The sequence below is a fragment of the Leptidea sinapis genome, chromosome 35 (genome assembly GCF_905404315.1).
Source record: "Leptidea sinapis chromosome 35, ilLepSina1.1, whole genome shotgun sequence".
NCBI classification, from domain to species: domain Eukaryota; kingdom Metazoa; phylum Arthropoda; class Insecta; order Lepidoptera; family Pieridae; genus Leptidea; species Leptidea sinapis.
This window is the reverse complement of record NC_066299.1, coordinates 2,720,307-2,747,713: the sequence shown is the minus strand read 5'-3', so window position 1 is coordinate 2,747,713 and position 27,407 is coordinate 2,720,307. Positions and strand designations below refer to the sequence as shown.

Below are 27,407 nucleotides of genomic sequence, written 5' to 3'. Positions count from 1 at the left end.
AATTAGTTCCTTTTATGGAAGAAGAGGATAAACGAACGTAAGCGTCGCCTGATGTTAAGTGATCACCGCTGCCCACAGTCTGCTGCAACACCAGAGGAATCAATGTGCGTTGCAGGCCCTTAAGAAAGGAAGCTGATTCTACAGTTTGTATGTGGAAGATAGTCTCACAGTTCCAGGTGGACGATATTCTAATTTATGGCGTGTCGTGCGAAGGTAAAATTAGGTCAAACAGCTCTTCGGAACACCCCCCGTGATAGATGCGGTAGAAGACATACAATGAAGCGACGTCTCTACGCGACGCCAAATGATACAGCCGTTCACAAAGCACTGAATTATATTCTATTGAAATACTGAAAACTTTATTCAATTAGGCTTAAACTAAGCGCTTTTGAATAGTCATTAAAATATATAAGTAAATAAAAATTCAATAATAAATAAAAAAAAAAAATAAGTAATTTGAATTACTGGATCTACGATATATTTGAAAATAGTAGAGTGCATGAGAAGAACGTAATATAAGAAATTCAACGGCCCCTTTTTTCAATCAAATAGAGTATTTCACAATGGCTGTAATATACAAAACCAATTAGTTTGTAAGGTGTTGCATCCAATAGGTATATGAATCGTATTAAAGTCATATCAAATATTTCATAAAAAGTAATAAAGAATCCGCAATAATTCGAGCAGCTCCGAGTTGTACGCCGATACTGGGATGCGCCAAGAGATGACAGCAATACCCTGTGTGGCCGGACCTGCGCTTTGTAGAGTCTAGAATGTGGGCCGGCTTGAAGTATTGTCGTGCTCTTTTTATGACGCCCAGCTTCTTCGAATCTTTGCCATCCATCCAAAGGCAATATTCCGACCGCGAAATTGGCTCAAGATTTCCAGGCCCAGTATTCCGATACTAGGCGATGCTATATGTGTCGAAGTGCGTAGTTATATGATATTTCATATTTCTAGTGATACAATAATGAAAATCAGTATATAAAAGGTACCATTTTTGTGGACGGTACCCACAATTTTTAACATCTGATAATTGTGTATTAATCTGTCCGTCGAGTTGTGCCCTGCGCACTGCTAAATAATAGTCAGTTTCGCAATCATCATTAAATACTACGTGGGTATCTAAAATAAATAAAACAACCAAATTAATCACGATAATAGTATATTGGTAAGTCATCTTATTTTATCGAATATTACACACACACACAGCCTAAGGTCTGATCGTCGAGAGTTGATAAAAGATTAGTTTTGGAACAGCGATCACCAAGTATTAGTTTGACTATAAAGAATGAGAACAGGACTCCTTAATGTGACCGGACTTGCGCTAGTTAGTGGGATGATTTAGTAAAATAAGCACCACTATAATTGTGACCATCCACACTGAGGAAATACTGGAATACACCCAAAACGGCTCAATAATATACATATTCAGTCTTATTAATTAAACGCAGTGTAAAGTAAGACAGAGACAATAAGTTTTAAACTTGGAATTACTTCATTCCGAGATTATTAATAACACAGATTATGTATATGGCAAATCGCTACAAGATTTTCATCGAAGCTTTGTGAAAGCTTCCATAATCGATCTTTTATCCAGGCCTACTGCCAAGCCTTCTTTCTTACTTTTGGTAGATACTAGGGCTTGATACACCAGAACATAGCCAGACACACGGACGAGTAAAAAAAGAAGGACTCCGTGTCACCTTACATAACAGTGAAGCACCAAAACAAGCCGGTAAACGTGTAAATACATAGCCCCCCGCACACACTTACAGTAATTATGAGATTTACCATCGTCTGTGAGAGACCAGTTTGCGTCGCAATAAAATATTTTAAAAATGCCGTCATGCGTTGTGAAAAAGTGTAAAAACAATACTATAAAAGTATTTGTGGTCATATATGATTAGTTAAGGAAAAAAATTGTGTAACTGGTATCCTCCGTAACCGCACACACACTAGCATAAAGGTGCTTCACTTGCTAATATCACGGCGCAGAGTCCTTCTTTTTTTATTCGTCCGTGAGCCAGACAATTGACTGTCGGTTTTTAATCCATACGTGAGCCGTTTGTATCTTGATTTTTTACCAACTCTTAACGCACAGAGCAGATATAAATAATTATTTAACTTAGTATAACTAAAAATATATTATTGACATAATATTTGGAAGCAACTAGTAAATGAACAAGCTTTAACAACATTCAGCCCTTAGATAATTTATACGTCTAGATTTCTGTCTAAGATTCTATCTCTATTCTACATATTTATATTTATCTTGCAAAACATAGATAGAACCTCTGGCTCCTACTCGAGAGAAGATTTGAGAATATTGTAGGGATTGTACCTGTACAAGTAGCTGACCTGGCACAAGCATCATGCATTTTCATTACCAATGACCTGGTATTCGTACTAAAACTATGATGTTAAGATCATAGCACTCCTTCTAATTTTCTCTTATCTTTTTTATAATTGGACGTAGTTCCTAAAAAACGTTCCAAGCCACAAACATCACATTTTATGGAATTCGTGTTTAAAGTTTAATAAATATTAATGTATTCCATACATGTGGGTTGGGCTACTAAGTCATGATGTCATTTAAAGAGTACGACAGTAGGGCTGCCATATTTTGTCAGTCCGTTAATATGAATCACGTGACCACTTTTGTGTTCTTAACTCAGTTTCGACATGATTATAGCTTGGAAGTTTTTACGGCCTATTGGAATCCTACTTTTTGAACGGAATGGGTTTGAGAGGATTGATTGAAGGCAGCTTTTGGAGTCTATTTGTAAGATAGTTGACACTGACTTTAACGTGTATTGTAGGTATTGTGCACTTGAGACGGACTGATCTAGACGAACTAACGACTACTATACTAATGATACTTGACATTAACATTTATGACAGACAACATCAAAGACATGTCGATCGCCATATTTACTTGACAAATGACAATTTTATGACCTAGTACAATTATTATACCTACAACGCAATTCCAATACATAATATGATTAAAGTTGACAGTCAAAATCAGTTAAGGATTAAATCAACAAGAAATACAAATAATATTATGTCGTTCTTTACACATGCACGTCTTTTTATGCTTTTATACAGTCAATGTAAGCACACTTTTCTCCTTAGGACCATCCATAAATTACGTTACACGAATTTCATATTTTTTTTTGGACAATTTTAAATTAGATTAAGGATTGGTCTCTGCTGCGCTCCAAGTAGATACCGCGCAGGCGTAGTGCAAAGTGCGGCAACTAATGCTACGCCCAAGGTGGCGTACTCGAGCCAGTATCGAACAATGTAACCTTGACGTGCCACATGTTCTGTTAAACTTTGCTAATAACTGAAACTCAAATGCCAGGTTGCGTAGTAAAACTTTTGTAAAAATAATACTACAAGAAATAAGAAAGATAGTGACACACTTCATCAGTAAGCATTTCAATGTAAAATAACACGAAGTGTATGTTACAGAATTTTAAAGATGCCATTGAGTGTCAAGTTGCTACGCACACAAGCATCTAATAGTTGCCATAATAAAAAATCTGCTTATAGGGAGTGCCGTATCTAGGTGGCGCGCAGCAGAAACCAATCCTTAATCTAAGAATTTAAACGACTAACCCAACTCTGCTATCCCTACTGCCCTCGAAGTCGATTGCCAAGATCGAGCGAGGTGTCATGTTAATTCTTTCAGCTTATAGGTAAGGGTTTCGTAAGAATGAGTTTTTCTCGGTTTTACGTTAAAGCTAATTTGTATAAGACTATTTAGTAAGGCAACCCAAATATTGAAGCATCTATGTACAGTCAGAGTCAAAATGATAGCGTCACCTATTGTATTCATAAACATGGCAACACCCATCGTTACCATTTACATCGATTCACCAAAAGTGACAAAATAGATAGAAGCATCAAATATATCGGAACACCATCAACATAGAACCACACAAGGTGTTCAAATATATTTGCGGAAAATAAACTGATTTTTTTTTAATGTTTATGACGTTTATGGTGTCCCGATACTCCCGAACGCGAAGCGTCGAGGTTGTGCTTTATAACCGACCTGCCAAGGTCACACGATTTCCACTCTTTAAACTGCATATTTTTTTATTCTATTACTCTTAAACATTATAAAAAGCACATCAATATAAAGCTGAGACACTAATGAATAATCCTGATACTTTTTTTTAAGTTGTCGAATACGTATTAATATAAAGAAAGTTCATTAAATTTGTTTTATCTTGGACGTCCATTAGTCTGTGGTTCAAAATAAACGGCGTGGTTCAGATATCACGAGAACGAAACATTTACAAACAAAACAACGGACCAAATAATATTTGGTCGGGTACATACAATTATAAAGTTATATAACAAGTTATATCAAACAGATTATCCTTTTATCGGAAGAGTAAATTTATTATTAATTTTAGAACATCAACCTTAAGCTAAAACACGAATAATCTAAATGCTATATTACATACATAGAACATTTAATAATTAGTTACTAGCTTAACATCAACATAGTAAAACTTAGTACAAATATTATAAAATTAGTACAAATATTATTAAATTATTTCAACATCTAAATAACTAAAGCGATAATATTGCATAATTTAGTATTTTTACCTATGATTTATAGTGAAACTCAAATTTTTGGGGGCTCAATCAATATCTCTTAAAAACAAAAAATATTTACGGTATCCCAGTAACGTTCGCACCGACGTCTCCATTCTCCAAGAACTTAGCATAAAACAAAGCATTCGATGTTAAGAGTTAGTACTACAGAGTCGTATTCTAAAGTACTTCGGACACGTCTCCCGGCGCGAGAGGGAGGTCATTGGGCGAGGAAGGTCTCCCATGCGATGGATCGACGAAAAAAAGAACGATTTTAAATAAAATAATAATAAAAGTACTTTCTGTTCTGTCTGTGGCATCTATCCATTTTTCTTTAATATTTCCTTCCATACTTGGTTTATGATTTTAAAGGATGCAACTGAGTAAGATGGTATTTTACCTAATTTTACTTATATTTTTGTACATAACGTATGATTCTACTTGCATAACTAGTGTACGTAACGTACGGTATGAATATTATATTGATAGCGTTTGCCACGCCCACTTGGCCTTTTTATCTCGATTTATTTCAGTGGTAACATTCAAGGAACTGTATAGGTATAGTAGGTATAAATTTAAGTACTAATACATTATTAGATACACCTCCGTTATTTTGCTTAAAGTAATTTAAATATAAGTTACTACTATTCGGCTGTTTCATTTTTATATATTGAAGTGAAAACTTCTTTAACATCGATTTGATTTGAAAGTCGATGAAAAAAAGCGAGACATTAAAAAGAGACTGACACATTCATTTGTAAGATTTCGTGGGAGAAAATGATTTTGGTACCAGGCGATCATAGTTGAAGAAGAGTTTCTTACCTTAATATTGATTAAGTTCTAACGTAAGGAGGAGAACATAAATATGATAGCGGTGATAGTAATGTCATTCGTAGCGGTTAAAATCATGTGTAATCCTAGCAGCAAGTACAAATACGATGCAATAGATGGACATTGACACACTACAAATATCAACTTGGTATTACGTTTCTTATTTTTTACAATTTGAAAACATTATGGTCTACATACTGTCTGAATTTTACTGTGTTCAATACGCTCTGAGAATGAAGATTTTGTTCCAGTCTGTAACAATTAATTTTACAATTAATAAACAAAACACAATGTAATCCTATATTAAAGTTATAAAATGATAATTACTTAAGGTAATCTCACGAGTAACAGTTTTTATGGGTACCTCACCGGCGCCATTTCTGCCGGGAAGCAGTAATGTATGAGCATTATTGTGTTTCGATCTGAAGGACGCCGTCCCTAGAGAAATTACCGGGCAAATGAGACTTAGCATCTGATGTCTCAAGGTGACGAGCGCAATTATAGTGCCACTTTGAATTTTTGGGTTTTTAAAGAATCCTGAGCGGCTCTTCACTGCGTTGGTCATGGCGTATCAATTACCATCAGCTGAACGTCTTGCTCGTCTCGTCCCTTATTGTCATAAAAAAAAAACTCATCTAATTATTCAGGTCAAAATGTCACAAATAAATTTACAACCATTTCATAAAAGTTGAAATTTACTTAAATTAAGTGGAGAGAAATTAATTGCCAGTCCCTTGGTATTCATTAACTTTTATAATTTTTCAAAATATCTTAATAACAATTGCGATGCGATGTGATCCAGATTGTACCTTTAATCTACTACCGCTAGGGTACTTTGAAACTTTGTAAGGCCTAGTGCATATTGTTATTGTTGTCATCTGCTTATTACGTCATTCACATAAAAATTTTGATGCTATATTACTTATACTAAAGTCCGGTCGCCAATCAGGAAAAATTTCGTACGATAACCTTTATTACCTGTCTCCGTCAATATAATGCGTCCTGCTCGCTTTAAAAGATTTACAATCTGTGAGGACGGCAGCCATTGCATCTGTGCGAGCGAGACGCATTATATTTAATTACGCGGGAGTGACAGAGACAGATAATAACGTGTCAACATACGAAATTCTTCCTGCTTAGCGCCAGGACTTTAGTAGTGTGTCTCTCTCTCTCTCTAGTCGTTCCCTCGCACCGAGGATCATGGTAATATAAAAGTTGTCCACACTTGGAGTGAACTATTTGTTTCCATCGGCTTCTCTCCATCGCGGCCCTGACGACGGAGCTTAAACTTTGGGGACCTGGAGTCTTTTATTTGGTCGGTCCATCTGGTAGGAGATCGGCCTCGGGCTCGCTTGCCATTTGTGTTCCCAACTACGATCAATTTCTCCAGGCTCTCACTACCCCTTCGCATTATGTGTCCAAAATTCGAAAGAATTTGTGCAGGACAATCATAAATTGCAAAAAAATATTGTAAAGTTATATCGAAATATAAAGCATTGGAATCGAGTGGACGTGGGCGATGCACGGAATAAATAATAGGTGGTTTAATTGACCGGTTTCAAGTAAAATCGTGGGGGCATTCAAGAGATCGACCACGGAGGACGGACGCATCGTGTTGTATCGCTGATCGCTTGCGCTGCTTATAGTCCACAAAAATTGAAGTTTTACTAACAGACCACTATAGAATAGAAAAAGAAGGAACAGGTACAGAATTCGTTTAGTGGTGTGTAAGTATATCTAAAAATTTTAATACCTTGTGTCCGTACGTCTTACGCGAAGTATGCCCGCACGCGTGCCTTGACCGCGGCACGACACAGCGGGCACGCCACGAGAGCGACGCTGCACACCGCACAGGAAACCAAGTGTCCACAAGGCAGGAAGACCATGCTCACCTAACATCAAATACAGTGAAAACTCTTCATAATAAATCCTGACGTTGTGTAGAGACGTCGCTTCATTGTGTCTTCTGTCGTATCGAGCTGTTTCACCTAATGCTAGGTTTGCCAACTTTCATTAGAAGAAATATCGTATATCGCATTTCAAATGAGGTAAATAAAGAGTACGGTCTTCCAAAAAAGAGTAACATGGATTTTAAATTTTTAAAAAGGTATTTTTTGTACTTTGCCAAAATTAACGTACCCTCAAAACAACTTGTGACAGGACATTCACATAATGACATGAGCAGTTTCTGTACGCTGGCTGCGTACAGAAACGTCCGTATGTGACTTGAATGTGAATATTCACAGTAAATAGTCGTTTTTTGGTTATGATAATGGGTTTGCATGACTGACACTATTATAGTAAACATTGTGTAAAAAGAGTATTTTAGCATACTCTATGAGTACAATACTGTGTTTTAGAATACGCAACACTAGCTGATTCCTGCCGCCCAATTCCACCTTTGCACGACACGCCACAAATAAGGATACCATCACCACCATCTGGATGTGTGACGTTTCTCCACAGTGCGTTTTTAAAGGAACTTTCTTCCACGTACGACAAAACTGTGGATGAGCTTTCTTGTGCGTTGTTTCCGGGACGATACCACATGGGTACCTTCAAAGGAATGTCGTAAGCGTGGGTCGATGACAGTGAGTATCATCGCGGGCGGCGGTGATACCTTTAAATCTGGTGACCATATAAACAGACTATTTATATAGTTAAATTTTCTTTATAGTTACTGTCCCTGAGCTATCGCCATATATGTAACTATCGCAATTATCGTTATTTATGCAACTGTTGTGTAATAGGGGGTATTCAAAGACGAATGTGGGTTTACTGATAATAGTATGACATGAGTGTTTTAATATCTAATTATAAACAGTTGCATACAAGACTTTGTCTACCCATACTATTAATCCTCTATAAAATATTCTGAAACAGCTTACTGCTAGCATTAAAATAGCCAGTCCTAGTAACCATAATATCATCTAAAGGAGTGTTATTATGAAAACGGATGATATAATGGCAATAAGCTAACTGTTTTAGAAACTTTAATAGAAAATTTAAAGCATGGGTGTAGATAATAGTTATTTATGCAGCTTACTGCTAACATTAAAACAGCCAGTCCTAGTAGTAACCTAATATCTCGTTAAAATAATAAGTTCAATAATTGATGTCATAGCACCATATCATGTATTTAATAATTGTATTAATCGTGGCGTGTTTCCTGACCTTCTGAAACATAGTAAAATTACACCAATATTTAAGTCGGGATGCTCTTCTGACCCGAACAACTATCGTCCTGTGTCGGTTTTGCCGACCCTTAGTAAAATTTTTGAAAAAATAATTTTAAGCCATATGCTTACTTACTTTAACTCTCATAAGTTACTTCATTTGAAACAATTTGGCTTTAGGGGACGTTCAACAACGGATGCAGGTGTTGAGCTGATCAAGAATATTTTTGATGCCTGGGAGGAATCGCAGAATGCACTTGGCATCTTCTGTGATTTATCTAAGGCTTTTGATTGTGTTCAACATTCAACGCTGGTCAGGAAGCTATACCACTATGGCATAAAAGGAACTTCGCTCGATCTTCTGACTTCATATCTAAACAATAGAATTCAGAGGGTCGACGTGATGGCAGGAGATCTCCTGGGACTCCTCCCAGTATGGGGTTACCACAAGGGTCTATTCTTGGACCGTTCCTCTTCCTTATCTATATAAATGATCTTCCTAATTTTATAGAGAAAAAACATAAGGTAGTATTGTTTGCGGACGACACTTCACTGATTTTCAAAGTGAAAAGAAACCAAGCTATGTATGACGAAGTGAACGATATTTTATCTGACATCGTGTACTGGTTTAGCGCTAATAACCTATTGTTAAATAGCAAGAAAACTAAATTCATTAAATTTACCGTACCAAATGTCAAAAATGTTTTGTTAAACGGAGAGGTGATAGAACCGGTGGAATCTGCTATATTTCTTGGCATAACTCTAGATTCCAAATTACAATGGGGCCCCCATATTGAAGGATTGGCGAACAGACTTAGTTCTGCACCATACGCGGTTAAAAAAATTAGACAATTAACTGACATACATACGGCGCGACTAGTATACTTTAGTTATTTCCATAGTATTATGTCCTATGGTATATTGCTATGGGGCAACGCTGCTGATATTAATACAATATTTGTGCTGCAGAAGAGGGCTATTCGCGCTATTTATAACCTAGGTCCTAGAGAATCATTGAGAGCAAAATTCAAAGAAATTAACATCTTGACTGTTGCTTCTCAATATATTCTTGATAATGTAATGTATGTTCATAGGCACATAAGTGAATTTGCCAGAAACTGTCATAACCATAATGTTAACACCAGGAACAGACATAAACTGATGATGCCTACTACTCGGCTTAGTCGAGTTAGTAAGTCTTTTGTGGGGCGATGTATATGCTTTTACAACAAGATCCCAGAAAATGTTCAAAACAAAGGTGTTACGTTATTCAAAAGAATTGTTAAAAAACGTTTGTGTGGTAAAGGTTACTATAACATAAATGACTTTCTTAATGATACCATAGATTGGGAATTGAGCGACCGCCCTCAGGCTATTAAATCATAAGTTTAATTGTACAATGTTACTTTGTAAATGTTACTTTAATTGTAAAACATATTTTTGATGAAAAAAAAAGCCCGCTGAGTTTGTTGCGCCCATTCTTCTCAGGCCTGAGGCATTCACTTTGGAATGGGTGGTAGTTTTTTTTTGACTTTCAATAAGTGATTTCACATCCTATTTTGAATAAAAATATTTGAATTTGAATTTATCATCCATTACTGATAATATACAAATAAACTAAGTATCATTGCAGCGCTTAAAATATCTGGCGATGTGCTGTCATAACTTAAATCGCTCATTTTCGTAAACAAAAGAATAAAATATTATCGAAGGAAAATGGCGGGGATTCGAAAAACCTACTTTTTTTTTACGGCGCGCGACGTTCTGGTAGTGTGGAACGCGCGTTAACGAAAATGTTCTTTTTTTGAAATTCATACGGATACCACGCATCGAGCAATATGTATGAATGTGGCTGTCTGTTGAAACTCTTTGCGCATGAAGGGATTGAAAAAAAAAACAAGGGAGTGTTGTTCAGTACAACATTACATCACTCGTTTGGATGATGTAATGGTTATTAGGACATTGGATGTTTTAATGTTGGCAATAAGCTAACTGGTTTAGAATCTTTAATAGAAGATTTAAAGAATGGGTGTAGATAAAAGAAATTATACAAGCAATAGTTACCTCGTTGTCCATGCAAACTTTACAAAGCCGAGCCTCCTTCAACTGTCTGTTCTCTTCCTCTAAGCTCACTCCTTGCTTATCTGCTATAACCACTTCTCTCTTCTCGATCTCTTTGTTGGAATTCTTCGGTTTCTGGACCACCTTTTTATCATTTGCTGCAGCGTTATAAACTTGAATGCTTTGACCCGGGCGAGGTTCGCTGGACAATGACAAAGGGGAAGGATTGCTTGAGCTAAAACAGTTCGGGTTTCCTTGTGAAAAACTGTTAGTGTAAGAATTGGAATTAAAATCTAATAATTCCACGTCCTACAAAGCTGTGGGATGAACTTCCTTGCGCGGTGTTTCCAAGACGATACGACATGGGTACCTTCAAAAAAAGCGCGTACACCTTCCTTAAAGGCCGTCAACGCTCCTGTGATTCCTCTGGTGTTGCAAGAGATTGTGGACGGCGGTGCTCACTTAACAACAGGTGACCCGTACGCTCGTTTGTCCTCCAATTAAAAAAAAAGTATATGTCGTAGGTATATTTTTAAAGCTGTGATGTTGCAATTTCACTAGTGATATCTTATATCTTTAAACGAGCAATCTTATTCATATAATATATGAATCTCGGAAACGGCTCCAACGATTTTCATAAAATTTAGTATACAGGGGATTTCGGGGCGATAAACGATGTAGCTAGGTTTTAATTAAAAAAAATGTAGTTTTATCCGTGTTTTAATGAGAAACAGCTACAATAACATTAGAATACAAAGATAAATTTCGCCACTATATATAAGACTGTAATAGCTCAGATGGGATATTGGGTGATCCGGAAAGCAGAAGACCCCGTTTCGAATCCAGATGTCCTATTAGTTTTTTTTTGTTCAAGTTTTGTACACTCTTAAAAATCCGAGCAAGGCTCGGTCGTCCGGATATTTATAATTAAACGGTACATTGTCGATTGACTTCATTCCTTACAACTTAACGGCCTGATTTTATAAATTATAATTTAAGATTTTTTTTAAATTTAGAATATATCATTTTGTATACGCTTCGTGCGTAATTCTAATCAACAAACAAATTGAAACTAAAATAACTAATACTAGTTCCTATCTCCCAACTGTAGTTTAACTTTTTTTTTCGGTTAAATTACCTTAAATATTAGAAATATATTTTACCTCAGGGAGTGACAATAACATATTGCGTTTTATTAAAACCATCATCAATGGATCATCAATTATCTATGGATGATGTTTTTTTTTTTAAAAAAAGCGGCGAGATATGTCTTGCCGCTTCAGATTTACAGTAGTACATACAAACAGAAAACTGAAGAAATAGTAGATTGGTTTATTTAGAAATAATATAATCTATTATATTTTAGAATTGTTACAATGCAAAAAATACATACAGAATCTTCGAATTTTTACAGGATATTATTACAAGATTTAACCATAAATTAACCATATTGTAAATACCATTTGTATTGTATTGTATTATTTGTATTGTATTGTTTTTAGCCCTCAGTGCAACCCACATCATGTTTTTCTAATAAATAGAGTGTTTGTTCAGACCCTAATGCGTATTAAAATGTTTATTCGATGTTAATAAAATCACTGTATATTCCCCCTTTGAATTATAGATATCTTTATTAGACTTACCATGCCTCAAACAATCTATCCAAGTACATATTCTCGTGTGCTGGGATGCTCCAGTCTTCTTCATTCAATTGGTCATTTAAGACAGTATCAATTAGAGATTCTGAACTTAAAAATGGTACTCCTGTAACAAAAAAAAATTGCAAATTTTCTACACAGCTATTTCAAAAAGTAACCTTGGCAAGACTTCGCCATTATTACAACGTATTTATAATTTTTATTTAGATATTTTGAAACAATCAGCTTGTTCTATAGCATCATTGTGATTTGAAAGTCGATGAAACGAAAAGGCGCGACAGTCAAAAGAGACAGAGATATAAATTCATAAGATTTATTTAACATGGCAGAAAATGAGATAGGAAGCATTCTACAGTGTTTTGGTACCAGGTTATCATAGTTGAAGTATGTCACCTCGTATTACTATATAGAAACCAGGAGAACATAAATATGGTAGTAATAGTCTGCTAACTTAAAGCATTGCTAATTCTCACTCTGTCTTCTTCTATTGACCTAAGTCAGAATGAGAAAAAACACTCCTTAGCGGCTGTTTTAAGTTAGCGGACCATTATGAATAAGGGGGTAAGTGTTTTATTATCTTTTTTACATTTATAAATACATCTTTTGATTATATAACTTTTCACCAAATATCGTAGAATTTAATTTTATGACAATAAGGGCCGAGGCGAGCCGGAAGTTCAGCTGATGGTAATTTATACGCCCTGCCCATTACAATGCAATGCCGCTCAGGATTCTTGAAATACCCGAAATTCTAAGCGGCATTACAACTGCGCTCGTCACCTTAAGACAAAAGATGTTAAGTCTCAATTGCCCAGTAATTTCACTAGCTACGGCGCCCTTCAGACCGAAACACAGTAATATTACATATTGCTGCTTCACAGCAGAACCAACCTAACTATAATCTAGCTGGCATCCTATGCAAATGAGCCTCCCAGGAGGAAAAGAAACTATTTCTTTGTAAAAGAAAAAAATAAAAAACTAATAACTTGGTTATTTGAATTTTTGTACATAAATTTTGAGGTTATGTGAGAAGAGTGTAAAAACAAAAGTTGTAGATCTTTTTATAACTTTTTTCCATAAGACTTGTAGGTTTGCCGGAAATCGAAATGAATCGTTTTTACGAGCCTTTGGCGACTCCATACAGAATTAGATTGGACTAAGTATATTAAGGCGCGGTCATACCTCAATATCAACAAAAATTGGTTTCTTAGGGAGTCGATTACAACATAACGCAATGAAAATATTACGACGCAAGAAAATACAGTGCACAAAGAAGGATTTAATGATAATTTTTAACAGAATAGAATATTTATATATAATTTGAAATATCTAATAAAATTTTTGGAAGTTGCTTCCCAAAAATAAACTTTGGAGTCAAAAATCTCCGAATTTTAATCGGTAACAATATTCTTTTTTTAAATAATTAAATAGAATTAGTACTTTTCTAAAACTTAAACCGAATCATGCCTTGTTCTCGTCGGGGTAGGCAGATACAATAGAACGCCACTTGCTTCTATCCTTACAAACCTCACACGCTTCCTCTACATTCATTACTCTTTTCATACATGCTGGTCGATTGCTGGTGCTTCGGACCTTTCCTTATGTCAAAACGTTCCACAATTTGGTCGACGAATGTTCCAAATGAGAATGAATGTTCAAAAATCAGAGACAGTTTACGGCGGATGCTAGCAATAATCAGACTGTACCAGTACTTTGAAGTCTTTTGACAATTGCCCGTCTGACTCGAGCTGCGTCAAGTCCCGCTCTGAGAGCAGCTAATGCATGGGCACCCTCCATACATGTATCCACCTGAAAAAAAAACAAACATCATACAAATTAAGCCAAGTTTCGAGAAACAATTTTTTTACCAAAACCGTTTTTAAACAATATGTTATGTTTTTAAAGTGATAACCCTCACTTCTAAGATTACATAAACATACAAAAATAAAATTTGAAAAACAAAACTTTATGAACGATGCGGGACTCGAACCCACGACCTCCGGCTGTCATTATTCATTACAAAATTGAGTTCCAATTAAAAGGAACCAAAAGGAATTAAAAATTGATGATAGCTTCGGTATGAACAACTTTTTTCGTTGTTCGGAATGTGATTTTCAAGAGTTGTTATCATATAATATCTCATCGGATGTAAGAAAAAAGGATGTATAGAAATGATGTGATGCAATTTGGAATGTCTCTTTGCTACCAATATAAAATACCAATGAACAGGTGTTTCTGTTATTAGCTGTATAAAAAACAAAGGGTTTTTCTTTACTCCATCACAAACAAATCAAATAGAATTATCGCTAGCTACGAATGATATGTCTGCATTCAATGAAGGCTAACAGATTATGCGTTAATTTCCAAGCCCCGCAGGTTAACATGTTTTATTTAACAAAACTGTTAAGCCACGCCCCTTATCTGTTATAAGACATATTTTTGTCTTAACAAACACGAAAACACGGACCAGCGGACGCGGCTTTATAGTCAAAATCATATGCATGGATAAAAAAAGAGTGTGTACTTATATATGCACGCAAGAAGTTAAATTTCTTTGACGACATACGAGGGGCGGTCAAAAAGTTCGCGGAATGGCGGGGTTGGCGGGGGTGAGGTCGCTCCTCCAGGTAGCCGCTACTTGAGTAACTCATAATTACTATATATGCCAATTTCTAGCCTAATTGGGTCATTAGCTTTCGAGTTACAAACGAGTGAACAAGTAAATCGGGAACAAACTAGCCACTATGGAGAAAATTGAACATCGCGCCGTCGTAAAGTTCCTCACCAAACAAGGAAAAACGCCTCAAACTATTTTGCAAGAGATGTTAGCTGTTTACGGAGACTCTGCTCCTGGTAAAACCATGATTTACAAATGGCACGGCCTTTTCAAGCAAGGAAGGGAGTCAATTGAAGATGATCCTCGACCTGGACGGCCCATTGAGGCCACTACGCCGGAAATCATTGAAAAAGTTGAAAAACTTGTATTGGAAGACGGAAGGTTGAAGAAGAAACAACTTGCAGCATCAGTTGGAGTATCAGAAACCACAATTTTAAATATTCTTCATCAACATCTTGGCATGAGTAAAGTGTGTTCAAGGTGGGTCCCGAGAATGCTCACGCCGCTGCAAAAACGTGAGCGCGTCAACTGTTCCCGCGAGTATTTGGACCGCTGTGGAGAAGTTAGGGAAGAAATTATGGCCCGAATTGTAACCGGTGATGAAACTTGGGTTCACCACTATGAGCCTGAGTCAAAGCAGGAGTCGATGCAGTGGCACAAAAAAGGCACACCACCCCCAAAAAAATTTAAAGTGTCGCAATCGGCCGGAAAGATCATGGCGACTATTTTTTGGGATACTGAAGGTATTCTTTTGATCGATTATAAAGAACGTGGTGTTTCTATAACGGGAGAGTACTACGCTTCCCTATTGGACCGATTAAAAGAAGCTATTAAAGAAAAAAGAAGAGGAAAACTGACAAAAGGTGTACTCCTTTTGCACGACAACGCGCCCGTTCACACGAGTCATGTTGCGACGGCTGCCATTCATCGATGCGGTTTTGAACAACTACGCCATCCACCCTACAGTCCAGACCTGGCCCCTAGCGATTTTTATTTATTCCCAAAGATGAAGAAAGAGCTGCGTGGAAAAAAATTTAGAGACGATGATGAAGTCAAGTCGGCGATTTCGGCGTATTTTGACGCCCAAGACAAAACCTATTTTTTCGACGGTATTAATAAGTTATATGCCAGATCCCAAAAATGTATTCGTGTTAAGGGGGAATATATTGAAAAGGAAAAATAACATAATGTATCATTTCATCTTTTTTCCCAGTCATTCCGCGAACTTTTTGACCTCCCCTCGTAAAACGAAAAATCCTTTAAAAAATATTACTCGTTCTATTTTACATTTGTAGAAACAACAATATTTAAGATATGTAAGAAACACAACCAATGAAAATATTATTAAACCGCACAATTTAGTTATTAGCGTTTATTTTGATGTCAGTTAATTATATTTGTACCATAAGAAAGAAATGGTTTTTTTATTTTACAACTTATACGAAAGTTATAGTATATAAGTTTTTAACTTATGAAATCTATTTAATTCTCGTCAATCGCTTGTGGTTAAGTAGACATTTGAGTCACAAGAGGCTTATGGTAGTGAAAGTACTAGGATGCCGCAGTCGCACCGCTTCGCTGCGGAGTATATTTGAGCGAAGCGAGGTAAACTAAGTCTGTGTACAAAAACAAAACAATTAAAACTTATTGTGAATCGGCTCAATTTTTCAATAAATATAAATAGCGCGTGCTAATTTAGAATAATTCGTAAATCATGTTTGTTTTTAATTACAATAATTGAATCAAGTCGAAATTCGAAATTCTGTCTCGACAATAACCTATAAAATTTCGAAAGCTTTCTATGAGTTCAATTTTTTTTAAATCGGTCCAGAAATGGCCGAGAAACAATTTAATACAGAAATCAATTGGAGTCACCCAGTCGGAGCTCCCCTAAGCTTCGCTTCGGTCAATGATACTCTAATTGACCCACTGAGGTCAGGGTGTCAAATTTGGGTGTCGGTGTACGCGTTCATCTTAGAAATAGTATATTTCTCACACAATTTTTCCGCCAAAAGAAGCATTATTGCTTCACCAATCAACAACGAAGTATGCAACGAATAATATTAGAAAGAAGAAAGAAAAAAAGAAAAAACATTTATTTCAACACACACACAAATAAGAAAATAAAGCAACTTAAAATATACAAATATAAAAACGTGTGGTGTTTAAAAAGGAGCCAATCAGCATGTGTTTCAACACAAGTGTGTTGCATCGATGATTTTCTGTGACCCCCGCGTGACTCATGAACCTTAAGGGACACCTATTAATAGGCATAACATATTTTATTTCTTAAAATTTTTCTTCAAGTGACTGTCTATAATATAATCAAGCTGATATATAGCACGAACTCTCTTTTACAGAGCAAACATTATGGATATGCACTGCGACCACTGTACAGTGTGACGTCAATTTAGTACACTGTGAAGCCGTTCCTTTATAGCCAGTTATACTGTGTACTATTTAAAACGGAACGCAATCCCGTATACTGTCAGCCGCATTTTTTGACGCAGCATTCAAATGAATGTATTAAAGTTTTCTAGTTCATTAAAAAAAACTGTTGTTGGAGTACTGTCAAATTAAAAATATTTGGGATTAAACTGTAGGTATTGTTTATAAAACGTTAGGCACTCGAGTCGTTTTGACTGATCACTTGATCATAGTACTGCGAGTACCTTACCGCCACAACGCCAGTGCTCACAGTAGAATATGGCGGCGATTTATGACGTCATATATTTCCCTAGGGTACTGCGGCAGTATACTAGCAGTCTATAAGGGAACGAATTTTTCTACAGTGATAGCACTGTGCAGTGCATATCGGAACAAACCCTGTATCAAAGTCAGCAGCTTGGTCTTGCTGCACAGCAAAAAACCGTACGTCATGATGCTGAAATAACTGAAGTACACTAATCTAGCGGTATCAAAATTCGTGTACTCTCTCTTTCTAACGGCATATGCTGCAGAGCTGAGTCAATCTGCTAGTTGGGCAATATGTGCAACCCACAGACGCTTTGTTTCTAACGTGATACCCAAGACCGTAGTTAATGAATCATATTAATGGATGAATACTACAGAATGTGATTTGGTGTATGAGCGTAGCACCCAGTTCGATATGACTGACATCAGAAAGGGTCGTTATCCCTTTTAAATGCAATTGTAGGAGATTTGTGTGGATTAGTGTTATTAATTAGTAGTTACTTATAGTAATGCATAGATTTACAAACTATAGTCTGTCTTTCACATCCCTATAATTAATTGTAAATCATTGTCTGTTCATAAAAATGAACATTTGACGCTTTTTCATAGAAATAACCTAAGCCCCAAACAATGCATGCATGTGTGCCAGGAAACATATCCAATGGGATCACTAACCGTTGGTCGAAGGGGTCGCTCACCTTATTTATTTATTAAGAAAGCATTTCTACCCGAAATATACTAGATTAACATCAAATACCATGAAAAAAAATTGCGTGCGTCTAAAGTATAGGTACATGTCAGAAGTGAAACTTGCATTGTGCATGAACCTCTAAAATGCATATGTAGTCCTAGTACATGTTGCTTGACACATGATTTCAACCGCTATGAAAGACATTACTATCACCTCTACCATATTTATGTTGTCCTGGTGTCTATGAGGTAATACGTCGTGCGCATGACGTTAGAATATATTTAGGTATACTCGCGTCACACATGACAATCAAATCTACAACTATGATCGGGTGGTAGTGAATCACTGTATAATGCTTCCAATCTCATTTGTCTTTCTCTTTTTACTGTCGCGCTTTTTCGTTTCATCAACTTTCCAATCACAAAGATGCTAAAGAAGTTTTCAATTTAACAAGCAAAGTTCTTAACAGGAGCCATGTACTAGGTACTCGAGCAACAGGATTACCATAAAACTACCTACCACGTTTTCATCCACATGATATTGATGTCCTCCACGAGATGTATTCGATCTAGACCCTCTCGAATTCTGAAATATAACCATTGGTATTACATTTTAACGTACATACATTTGTCATTTCTATGAAATAATTATAATCCAGACGAGGTAAACAATGCACTCTCAAAGATAGTGCGTTGGTCTGAGACGAATAATCTGCACTTAAACAGTAAAAAACAAAGTGTTTACGGTCCATTACACCAAACACAGCGGAGGTACAAACCAACGTACTTATAAATCACTATATGACCAGGAATTGGAACTTGTGGACACTAAGGTCTTCTTGGGTATCACGTTAGATAAAAAGCTTCAGTGGGGTCCACATATTGCCCATCTAGCAGATAGACTCAGCTCTGCGGCATATGCAGTTAAAAAGATTAGAAAGTACACGAATGTTGCGACCGTTAGATTAGTGTACTTCAGTTATTTTCACAGCATCATGACGTACGGTATTTTACTATGGGGTCATGCTGCTGACATTGATATAGTGTTTGCTCTGCAAAAGAGAGCTGTTCGTGCTATATATTAGCTTGGTTATAGACAGTCTCTCAAAGAAAAATTTAAAGAAATAAATATTATGACTGTTCATTCTCAGTACATTTATGAAAATTAAATATACGTTCACAAAAATCGTCACCTTTTTGCTCTTAATAGTGATTTTCATTATTATAGCACTAGAAATAAGGGATTGCTTGTAACTAATTCTAGTAGGCTTCATAAGATACATAATAGCTTTAAGGGTAAATGTATACACATCTATAATAAAGTCCCAGCCACTGTTCAGGCATTATCTATAAATAAATTTAAATGTTTTATAAAAAAATGGCTCTGTCGTAAATCCTATTACTCCACTGCTGAATATCTAAATGATCGGACAGCCTGTGACTAGATTGTAATTATTTTATAGCGATAGAAATGACTGTACAATATTGTATATTTTTATTGAAAAGAGCGCAAAAAAAGTATGCTGGGAGTGTTTCTTGCGCCGCTTCTTCTCTCTCAGAGCGCCATTTGTTTCCGAAGCGGTAGTAGTATCTAGTAGTTATTAGAAATGACATCAAAAAGAAATCTAAAGGAATCAATTTTGAGAAATTAAATGCCTTTTATTACTTCACCAATCAACAACGAAATATGCACCGAATAATATTAGAAAGAAGATGAAAGAAAAAAAGAAAAAAACATTTATTTCAACACACACACAAACAAAATAAAGCAACTTAAAATATACAAATATAAAAACGTGTGGTGTTTAAAAAGGAGTCACTCAGCATGTGTTTCAATACAAGTGTGTTGCACGCTGATTTTCTGTGACCCCTGCGTGACACATGAACCTCAAGGGCGACATGTTTTTCTTAAAAATTTTCTTCAAGTGACTGTCTTTTATATATTCAAGCTGATATACAGCACGAACTCTCATTTGCAGAGCAAACATTATATCAAAGTCAGCAGCATGACCCCACAGCAAAAAACCGTCGTCATGATGCTGAAATAACTGAAGTACACTGATCTAGCGGTAGCAACATTCGTGTACTCTCTCTTTCTAACGGCATATGCTGCAGAGCTAAGTTAATCTGCTAGTTGGGCAATATGTGCAACCCACAGACGCTTTTTATCTAACGTGATACCCAAGAAGACCATAGTTAATGAATGATATTAATGGATGAATACTACAGAATGTGTTTAGGTGTATGAGCGTAGCACCCAGTTCGATATGACTGACATCGTAGGCAATTGCATTTAAAAGGGATAACGACAACGAAATCTCCTAGATTTGTGTGGATTAGTGTTATTAATTAGTAGTTAATTATAGTAATGCATAAATTTACAAACTGTAGTCCGTCTTTCACATCTTATTAATTGTAAACCATTGTCCGTTCATAAAAATGAACATTTGACGCAATTTCATTGACTAACCTAACCTAACTTAAGCCCCAAACAATGCATGCATGTGTGCCAGGAAACATATCCAATGAGATCACTAACCGTTGGTCGAAGGGGTCGCTCACCTTATTTATTTATTAAGAAAGCATTTCTACCCGAAATATACTAGATTAACATCAAATACCATGAAAAAAATTTGCGTGCGTCTAAAGTATAGGTACATGTCAGAAGTGAAACTTGCATTGTGCACGAACCTCTAAAATGCATATGTAGTCCTAGTACATGTTGCTTGACACATGATTTCAACCGCTATGAAAGACATTACTATCACCTCTACCATATTTTTGTTCTCCTGGTGTCTATGTAGTAATACGTCGTGCGCATGACGTTAGAATATATTTAGGTATACTCGCGTCACACATGACAATCAAATCTACAACTATGATCGGCTGGTAGTGAATCACTGTTTAATGCTTCCAATCTTATTTGTCTTTCTCTTTTTGCTGTCGCGCTTTTTCGTTTCATCGACTTTCAAATCACAAAGATGCTAAAGAAGTTTTCAATTTAACAAGCAAAGTTCTTAACAGGAGCCATGTACTAGGTACTCGAGCAACAGGATTACCATAAAACTACCTACCACGTTTTCATCCACAAGAAATTGTTGTCCTCTACGAGATGTATTCGATCTACACCCTCTCGAATTCTGAAATATAACCAATGGTATGAGATTTTAACGTACATACATTTGTCATTTCTATGAAATAATTATAATCCAGACTCGAAGCTGTCCGATCGCTTAGATATTCTGCTGTTGATTTTCATAGCAGAGCCATTATCATATCTTAAAGAGCGTTTTTTCAATGAATAATAAATGCCAGACTGGAAAGCGTCAGTACTACATTCGCATAGAAAACCAGCGTGTGAAGTAGCGACGCTATATTTCGCACAGATAGTGTCGAAAACCAATTCGACGCGTGAGTTAAAGCAGCAGCTAACTACAAAAAACAGGCGTATCGCACCTGGGGTGCGTCGCTGGACATAAAGAATCCGCACTGCAAAGTTCTTATCAGGAAATATAACCATGCCTCCAGTTCTTTAAGTGGCAAATCCGAGATCTCCAAAATCACGGAAAGAATCTACATCTTGGTACAACAGTTGATTTACCGCCGATAGTGCAGCTTTTGCCATTCTCGATCTGTTGGCGGATCTTCTGTTACACCTTATTAGGTTATGTAAGTATAGAGGCCCTCTATACTTACATAACCTAATAAACTCTAATCTATAGAGGGGCGTCGAAACTTCTATCGAGTTTACAAAGAGTATATTAAAGGGCTATTTTTCACCGGAACACCACGGTGGCGCAATAAGTCGACGCTACCAACCAAATATATACAGCTCTATCCCTACGTAGTACAGTCCCTATGTAGTTATTCACCTGCCGGGCTAAGATGTGCAACGCGACATATTATGTCGCGACGCGAGAGACAAAAGTTGTCGACATCGGGTAATTTCTCGTATATCCTAACATGCACACTACGAGTGACAAAATTCTCGTCGAAGACTTGGCCTTGTCGCGTAGACAAACCCATGTTGCCGTTTAACAAGAATAATTGAAGAATAACAGGTATTCTTACGTTGCAACACCAATTTCGTTCATTCTATTTTAATGACAATATTATAATGACATTTGTTACTGAAATTTACTTACTCTGACCACAGAGTACTTTTACTTCGGGTCCGGAAACTGTCAATTATGGCTTGTTATTGTTATCATAATAAAGCAGTTTTTATGTTAGTGGAACATTTTCTTGAATTTATAGTGAAATTACTCCTTAACGACATCCAGTTCCTCATTGTAGTGGAGTGTCTTTTTAAAAATTAAAAAACATTGGCTAAAAACTGGCTTTCGGCTTGACGTTTGAAATTTGCGCCGACAAAATATTCGAGGTTATGTAGCGAATATTTCATTGAAAGTGACTATGAACATCCACGGGGATTAGTAAAAAAAGAAGGACTCCGTGCCGTCATATTAGTAAGTGAAGCACCTTTATGCTCGTGTGTGTACGGTTACGGGGTATACCACAATTTTTTCTCTCTTAAATAATCATATATCCACAAATACTTTAATATTATTGATTTTACACTTTTTCACAACGCACCACGGCATTTTTAAAATATTTTATTGTGACGCAAATTGATCTGTCACAATAATGGCGGCCGATCGGCTTGTATTAGTGTAAGTGTATGCGTGGGGCTATGTATTTACACGTTTACCGGCTTGCTTTGGTGCCTCACTGTTATGTAAGGTGACACGGAGTCCTTCTTTTCTAACTCGTCCGTGTGAACATCAAAGCAGATGCACAGGTACGTCGGTTTTAAATAAATATATACATTTTGGACACAGAGTGTAACGATCCAAATACTAAGTTCTCTTTTAATAACTGCATAAATTTTATTTTTCAGTTGTGGAACATCAACACAAACACGTGAATAAAATAGTCTATAAAATAGTCTATAGCTCTGTCAGTATTTTCTTGGAATAAAATAAAACCAAGAAACAAGCAGGAGATAGATCAATGAGAATGCTAACACCAATGTCCGGGAAACGTTTATTTCAAGGCCAGCCATCAGTTGCCTCTGAAGAAGATATGCTACCTATTAGTGATTAAAAAAAATAACCCAAACATGTTTTGTTTCCCACATAAATATTGCCGGTGGATCATTATACATACACCATAGTAGTATACCATTTCATCAAATAGTACACTATTTTAATTGGCTCATGATATGAAATATTGTTGCAGTTTCAATAGAAGGTGGTGAAAAAAACAAACCTCAGAGCTAGTCAATTTTATGTGCCTTTAGAATCTGAAATGTTTTGCATATATTTGATGTTATGTAATTTCAGGGAATGTTTACTAATTAAATTACTTTTATTTTGAAAACCTATAATAATGAGAACTCATAATATTTACTGTATGAAGTACTTTGTCTAAAAATCATTGAATTTGCTGAGCATCTTTCATCATTCTCAAAAAGACAATACCTTACATATTGCCTTTTTTTATTGAAGGATATTATTTTCTATCATACCCTTCAATCAAATAAGGAACAGTTCTATTATTTATTTCTTGAAAGTGACTGGAATGTGGGCACTAAACTTCAATAATTGATTTGAGCCCTAAAAGTCCATTAGAGGATGCACCAAGTTTTATATGGCCTTTCTTTACTTATAAACAAGCTGCTTGACTACATTGAGATCATATTCTTCAGCGGGCACTAAACTTCAATAATTGATTCGAGCCCTAAAAGTCCATAATAGAGGATACACCTAAGTATTATATGGCCTTTCTTTACTTATAAACTTAAACTTAAAAACGTTGTGATGTTAGTGGTCGTAGAGAAAAATACCACAGTTATGCCAAAATTACTTCTATCTCTACTTTTGACGTAACGAGACGAAATAAATAAGCAACCATGTTAGCTTCAGTAGACATGTCCAGATAAGACGAGAAAATGCGTAGAGATAATTTACTCGTGGTGCGCATCTTAGCCCGGCTGGTGGTTTAATTGCGCAACCAAATTGGTGGCGCGACTGGTTGCGAAACTGTGATGTCCCGGTGAAATATATATATACCCCGATAAGTGGACTACCAGCTACCTCACTAGGCGCAATATATGGTAGGTCATTGTTGACGGATATTGTTCGAACTCAAAGACCGTGAACGCCTGTCTGCTATCTTCTACACTGTGTCTTCTGCTGCTGATGCCTCCAATATGCATGCAGATGATAATACTGGAGATATCGTATACACCAGCCATGCAGGTCGCTCTAGGGAATTTGTCTTCTATCTTGTATGTATTAAGTAGGTCGCAGATAGGGATAAAATGAACCCTGTTTAATTTAATGCCAAAAGGACTTAAATTGATGCACTACCCCTACCACTTAAGTCTTAACCCCTGTACTTGCAATCACAATGTGACAAGATTTGCTTTAAAAATAAATGCCTAGCTTAATTATTTCGAAATTGTTCATTTTATCTGGTTAGCTTTTTCCCAATGATACTTTCAATACAAGTATGGAATTTACAATTACTTTGCCACGAAATGTAAATGTAATGTTTTTCCAATAAATGATTTTAATACCAATACCTCTACACTGTTAGATGTTTGTCACTAAGTCAGAAGATTTCCATTTCAATTAAGGTAGCTTTTGCCTGGAGTAGGACAACTTAAAGATCTCACACAATGGCTAAAAAATTTGAAGCTTGTGTCTTTACTCACATTTCGATTAGCTGGGGTACTATCGGGAATGGTCTCCAGGGCAGTCTCGACGAATTCGGTCCCCTTCGTCGTCAGCACGAACCCACATTGGGGGAACTTGCGCGCGTGCTCTATCCATGGTATATCACCGGACTCCCACTTGCCAAGCCCGCCATCGCAGTAGAAACATCGCACCTGCAACATAAAGCACCAAGTCTTAAACTTATTTAGGTGCCAACTTTGCCCGTTTACCACTAAAAAAAAACCATTTGTCGAATCACCGCTCTTCGACAACACTTCCCTTAAATCGTCGCCTAGTATCCGAATATTGGGTCTGGAACTCTCGAGCGATTGCTAATTCCGTGACCATCTGGAGGGCAAAGCCAAATTGGCTTCGAAGAAACTGGGCGTTATAAATAGAGCACGGCAATACATCAAGCAGACCCACATTCTAGCGCTCTACAAAGCGCAGGTCCGGCCACATATGGAGTATTGCTGTTATCTCTAGTATTCGGCACACCCCAGTATCGGCTCGATCCATTTGACCGCGTGACTTGAATTGTCGGGGACCCGTGGTTGCTCTGTGAACGGCTGGATCACTTGGCGTTGCGTAGAGACGTTGCTTCATTGTGTGTCTTCTACCGCATTTATCACGGAGAGTGTTCTGAAGAGCTGTTTCACCTGATTCCTGCTGCCGAACTCCACCTTCGCACGACACGCCACAAGGAGGAGGAAGCTGTGGAATGAGCTTCCTTGTGCGGTGATGGAGACCTTAAAAAAAAGCGCGTACACCTTCTTCCTTAAAGGATAGAAACGCTATTGTGATTCCTCTGGTGTTGCAAGAGAATGTGGGCGGTCGTGATCACTTAACACCAGATGATGCTCATTTGTCCTCCTTTTCAATAAAAAAAACTTCTTACGACTCTATAACGAAGCTTTGAATGTGGAATGGACGCAATCACAATCTCTAAATAGGTGTTTCAGCCAAGATATTCATTGAGTCACACCCACTTAATCTGGATCTTGCGAGTGTTATGAAAAGCCCCAAATAGTCCCAAACTCAAGAAATCCAAATGTGCACAGTACATAAAATATTCAGGGTTATCTGGTTAGCAGAATTAACTATATTGTCATAAAAAAATGTATAAATAGAGTCGAATTTAAAATAGTAAGTAGTAATCACCTGATCTTCAACGCCTGTATAGAAGAAGCCAGCTTCAGCTAGGGATTCTGGAGCCTGAGATGGTTCAAAAGGCCATTGATTGAATGTGGACAGTCTTGCTGAAAGCTTGGCTTTTGAAGGATGCTTTGCGCAACCATAAATCATCCCAAGGTTTTGCATTGCACCAGCAGCTACTACTTGTTCATTATGATCAGCTGCACTTCTGCAAAATAGATTGTAATGTAGTTGTAAAATTTGTAATTGTATTTTGGGAGAAAATTTAGGAACCATACACGTGTACAACCCAAAAAGCTTTCGTAGTATCATTTCAGTTTGAATCTTGAGGATTCATGACAATAAGGGACGAGACGAGCAGCACATTCAGCTGATTGTGATTGATACGCACTGCCCATTACAATGCAGTGCCGCACAGGATTCCTGAAAAACCCAAAAGTGGCACTACAACTGTGCTCGTCACCTTGAGACAAAAGATATTAAGTCTCATTTGCCCAGTAACTTCAATAGCTACTGCGCCCTTCAGACCGTAACACAATAATGCTTACATATTACTGCTTCACGGTAGAAATAGGCGCCGTTGTGGTATCCATAATCTAGCCGGCATCCTGTGCAAAGGAGTCTCCCACTAGTAAATTGTAAATATTGTAAAAGTTCGACCTTGTTGTGCATTTATGGATGGATGGGTGTTCTAAAAAGGGGCCAGGTCAGAAATAACAGCTATTACATGTGGAAGAATCCAGGGATATGAGTTTGAGCCATGGTGAATGGAGATATCTGGATGTTTCCTTATGACTTTAAGATGTTGAACTTAAGCCTTAAAGTAGCCCAAATCTTAAAGTAAATGACATACAAATTAATGTCAGTTTGAGATGGCGTGGTACGCTTTAAGCGACAGGAAGATAATAAGAAACAATACATTATTTAGGGTATGTTCCGATATGCACTGCGACCACTGTACAGTGTGACGTTAATTTAGTATACTGTGAAGCCATTCCTTTATAGCCAGTTATACTGGTTACTATTTAAAACGGAACGCAATCCCGTATACTATCAGCCGCATTTTTTGACGCAGCATTCAAATTAGTGTATTAAAGTTTTCTAGTTCATTAAAAAAACTTTTGTTGGAGTACTGTCAAATTAAAAATAATTAAATTAATATTATACGCACTCGAGTGGTTTTACT

General features: G+C 36.7%; 1 protein-coding gene across 3 annotated transcripts in view; it reads right to left on the bottom strand.

Moving 5' to 3' along the window:
* Positions 1-4,844: 4,844 nt before the first annotated feature.
* LOC126975310 (baculoviral IAP repeat-containing protein 7-B) overlaps positions 4,845-27,407 on the bottom strand; it is a 37,421-nt gene continuing 14,858 nt past the window's right edge. The window contains exons 4-12 of one of the 3 annotated variants that reach the window (XM_050823133.1): positions 26,228-26,429; positions 25,066-25,239; positions 21,419-21,484; positions 18,865-18,930; positions 14,050-14,152; positions 12,329-12,449; positions 10,689-10,920; positions 7,202-7,340; positions 4,845-5,700 (exon numbers count right to left, since the gene is read on the bottom strand). In XM_050823133.1, the coding sequence (XP_050679090.1) occupies positions 7,218-7,340; positions 10,689-10,920; positions 12,329-12,449; positions 14,050-14,152; positions 18,865-18,930; positions 21,419-21,484; positions 25,066-25,239; positions 26,228-26,429 (1,087 nt within the window). In that variant the 3' untranslated portion in view covers positions 4,845-5,700; positions 7,202-7,217. The remainder of the gene's footprint in view (positions 5,701-7,201; positions 7,341-10,688; positions 10,921-12,328; positions 12,450-14,049; positions 14,153-18,864; positions 18,931-21,418; positions 21,485-25,065; positions 25,240-26,227; positions 26,430-27,407) is intronic. The other 2 variants (XM_050823134.1, XM_050823135.1) reach the window with 2 other exon arrangements.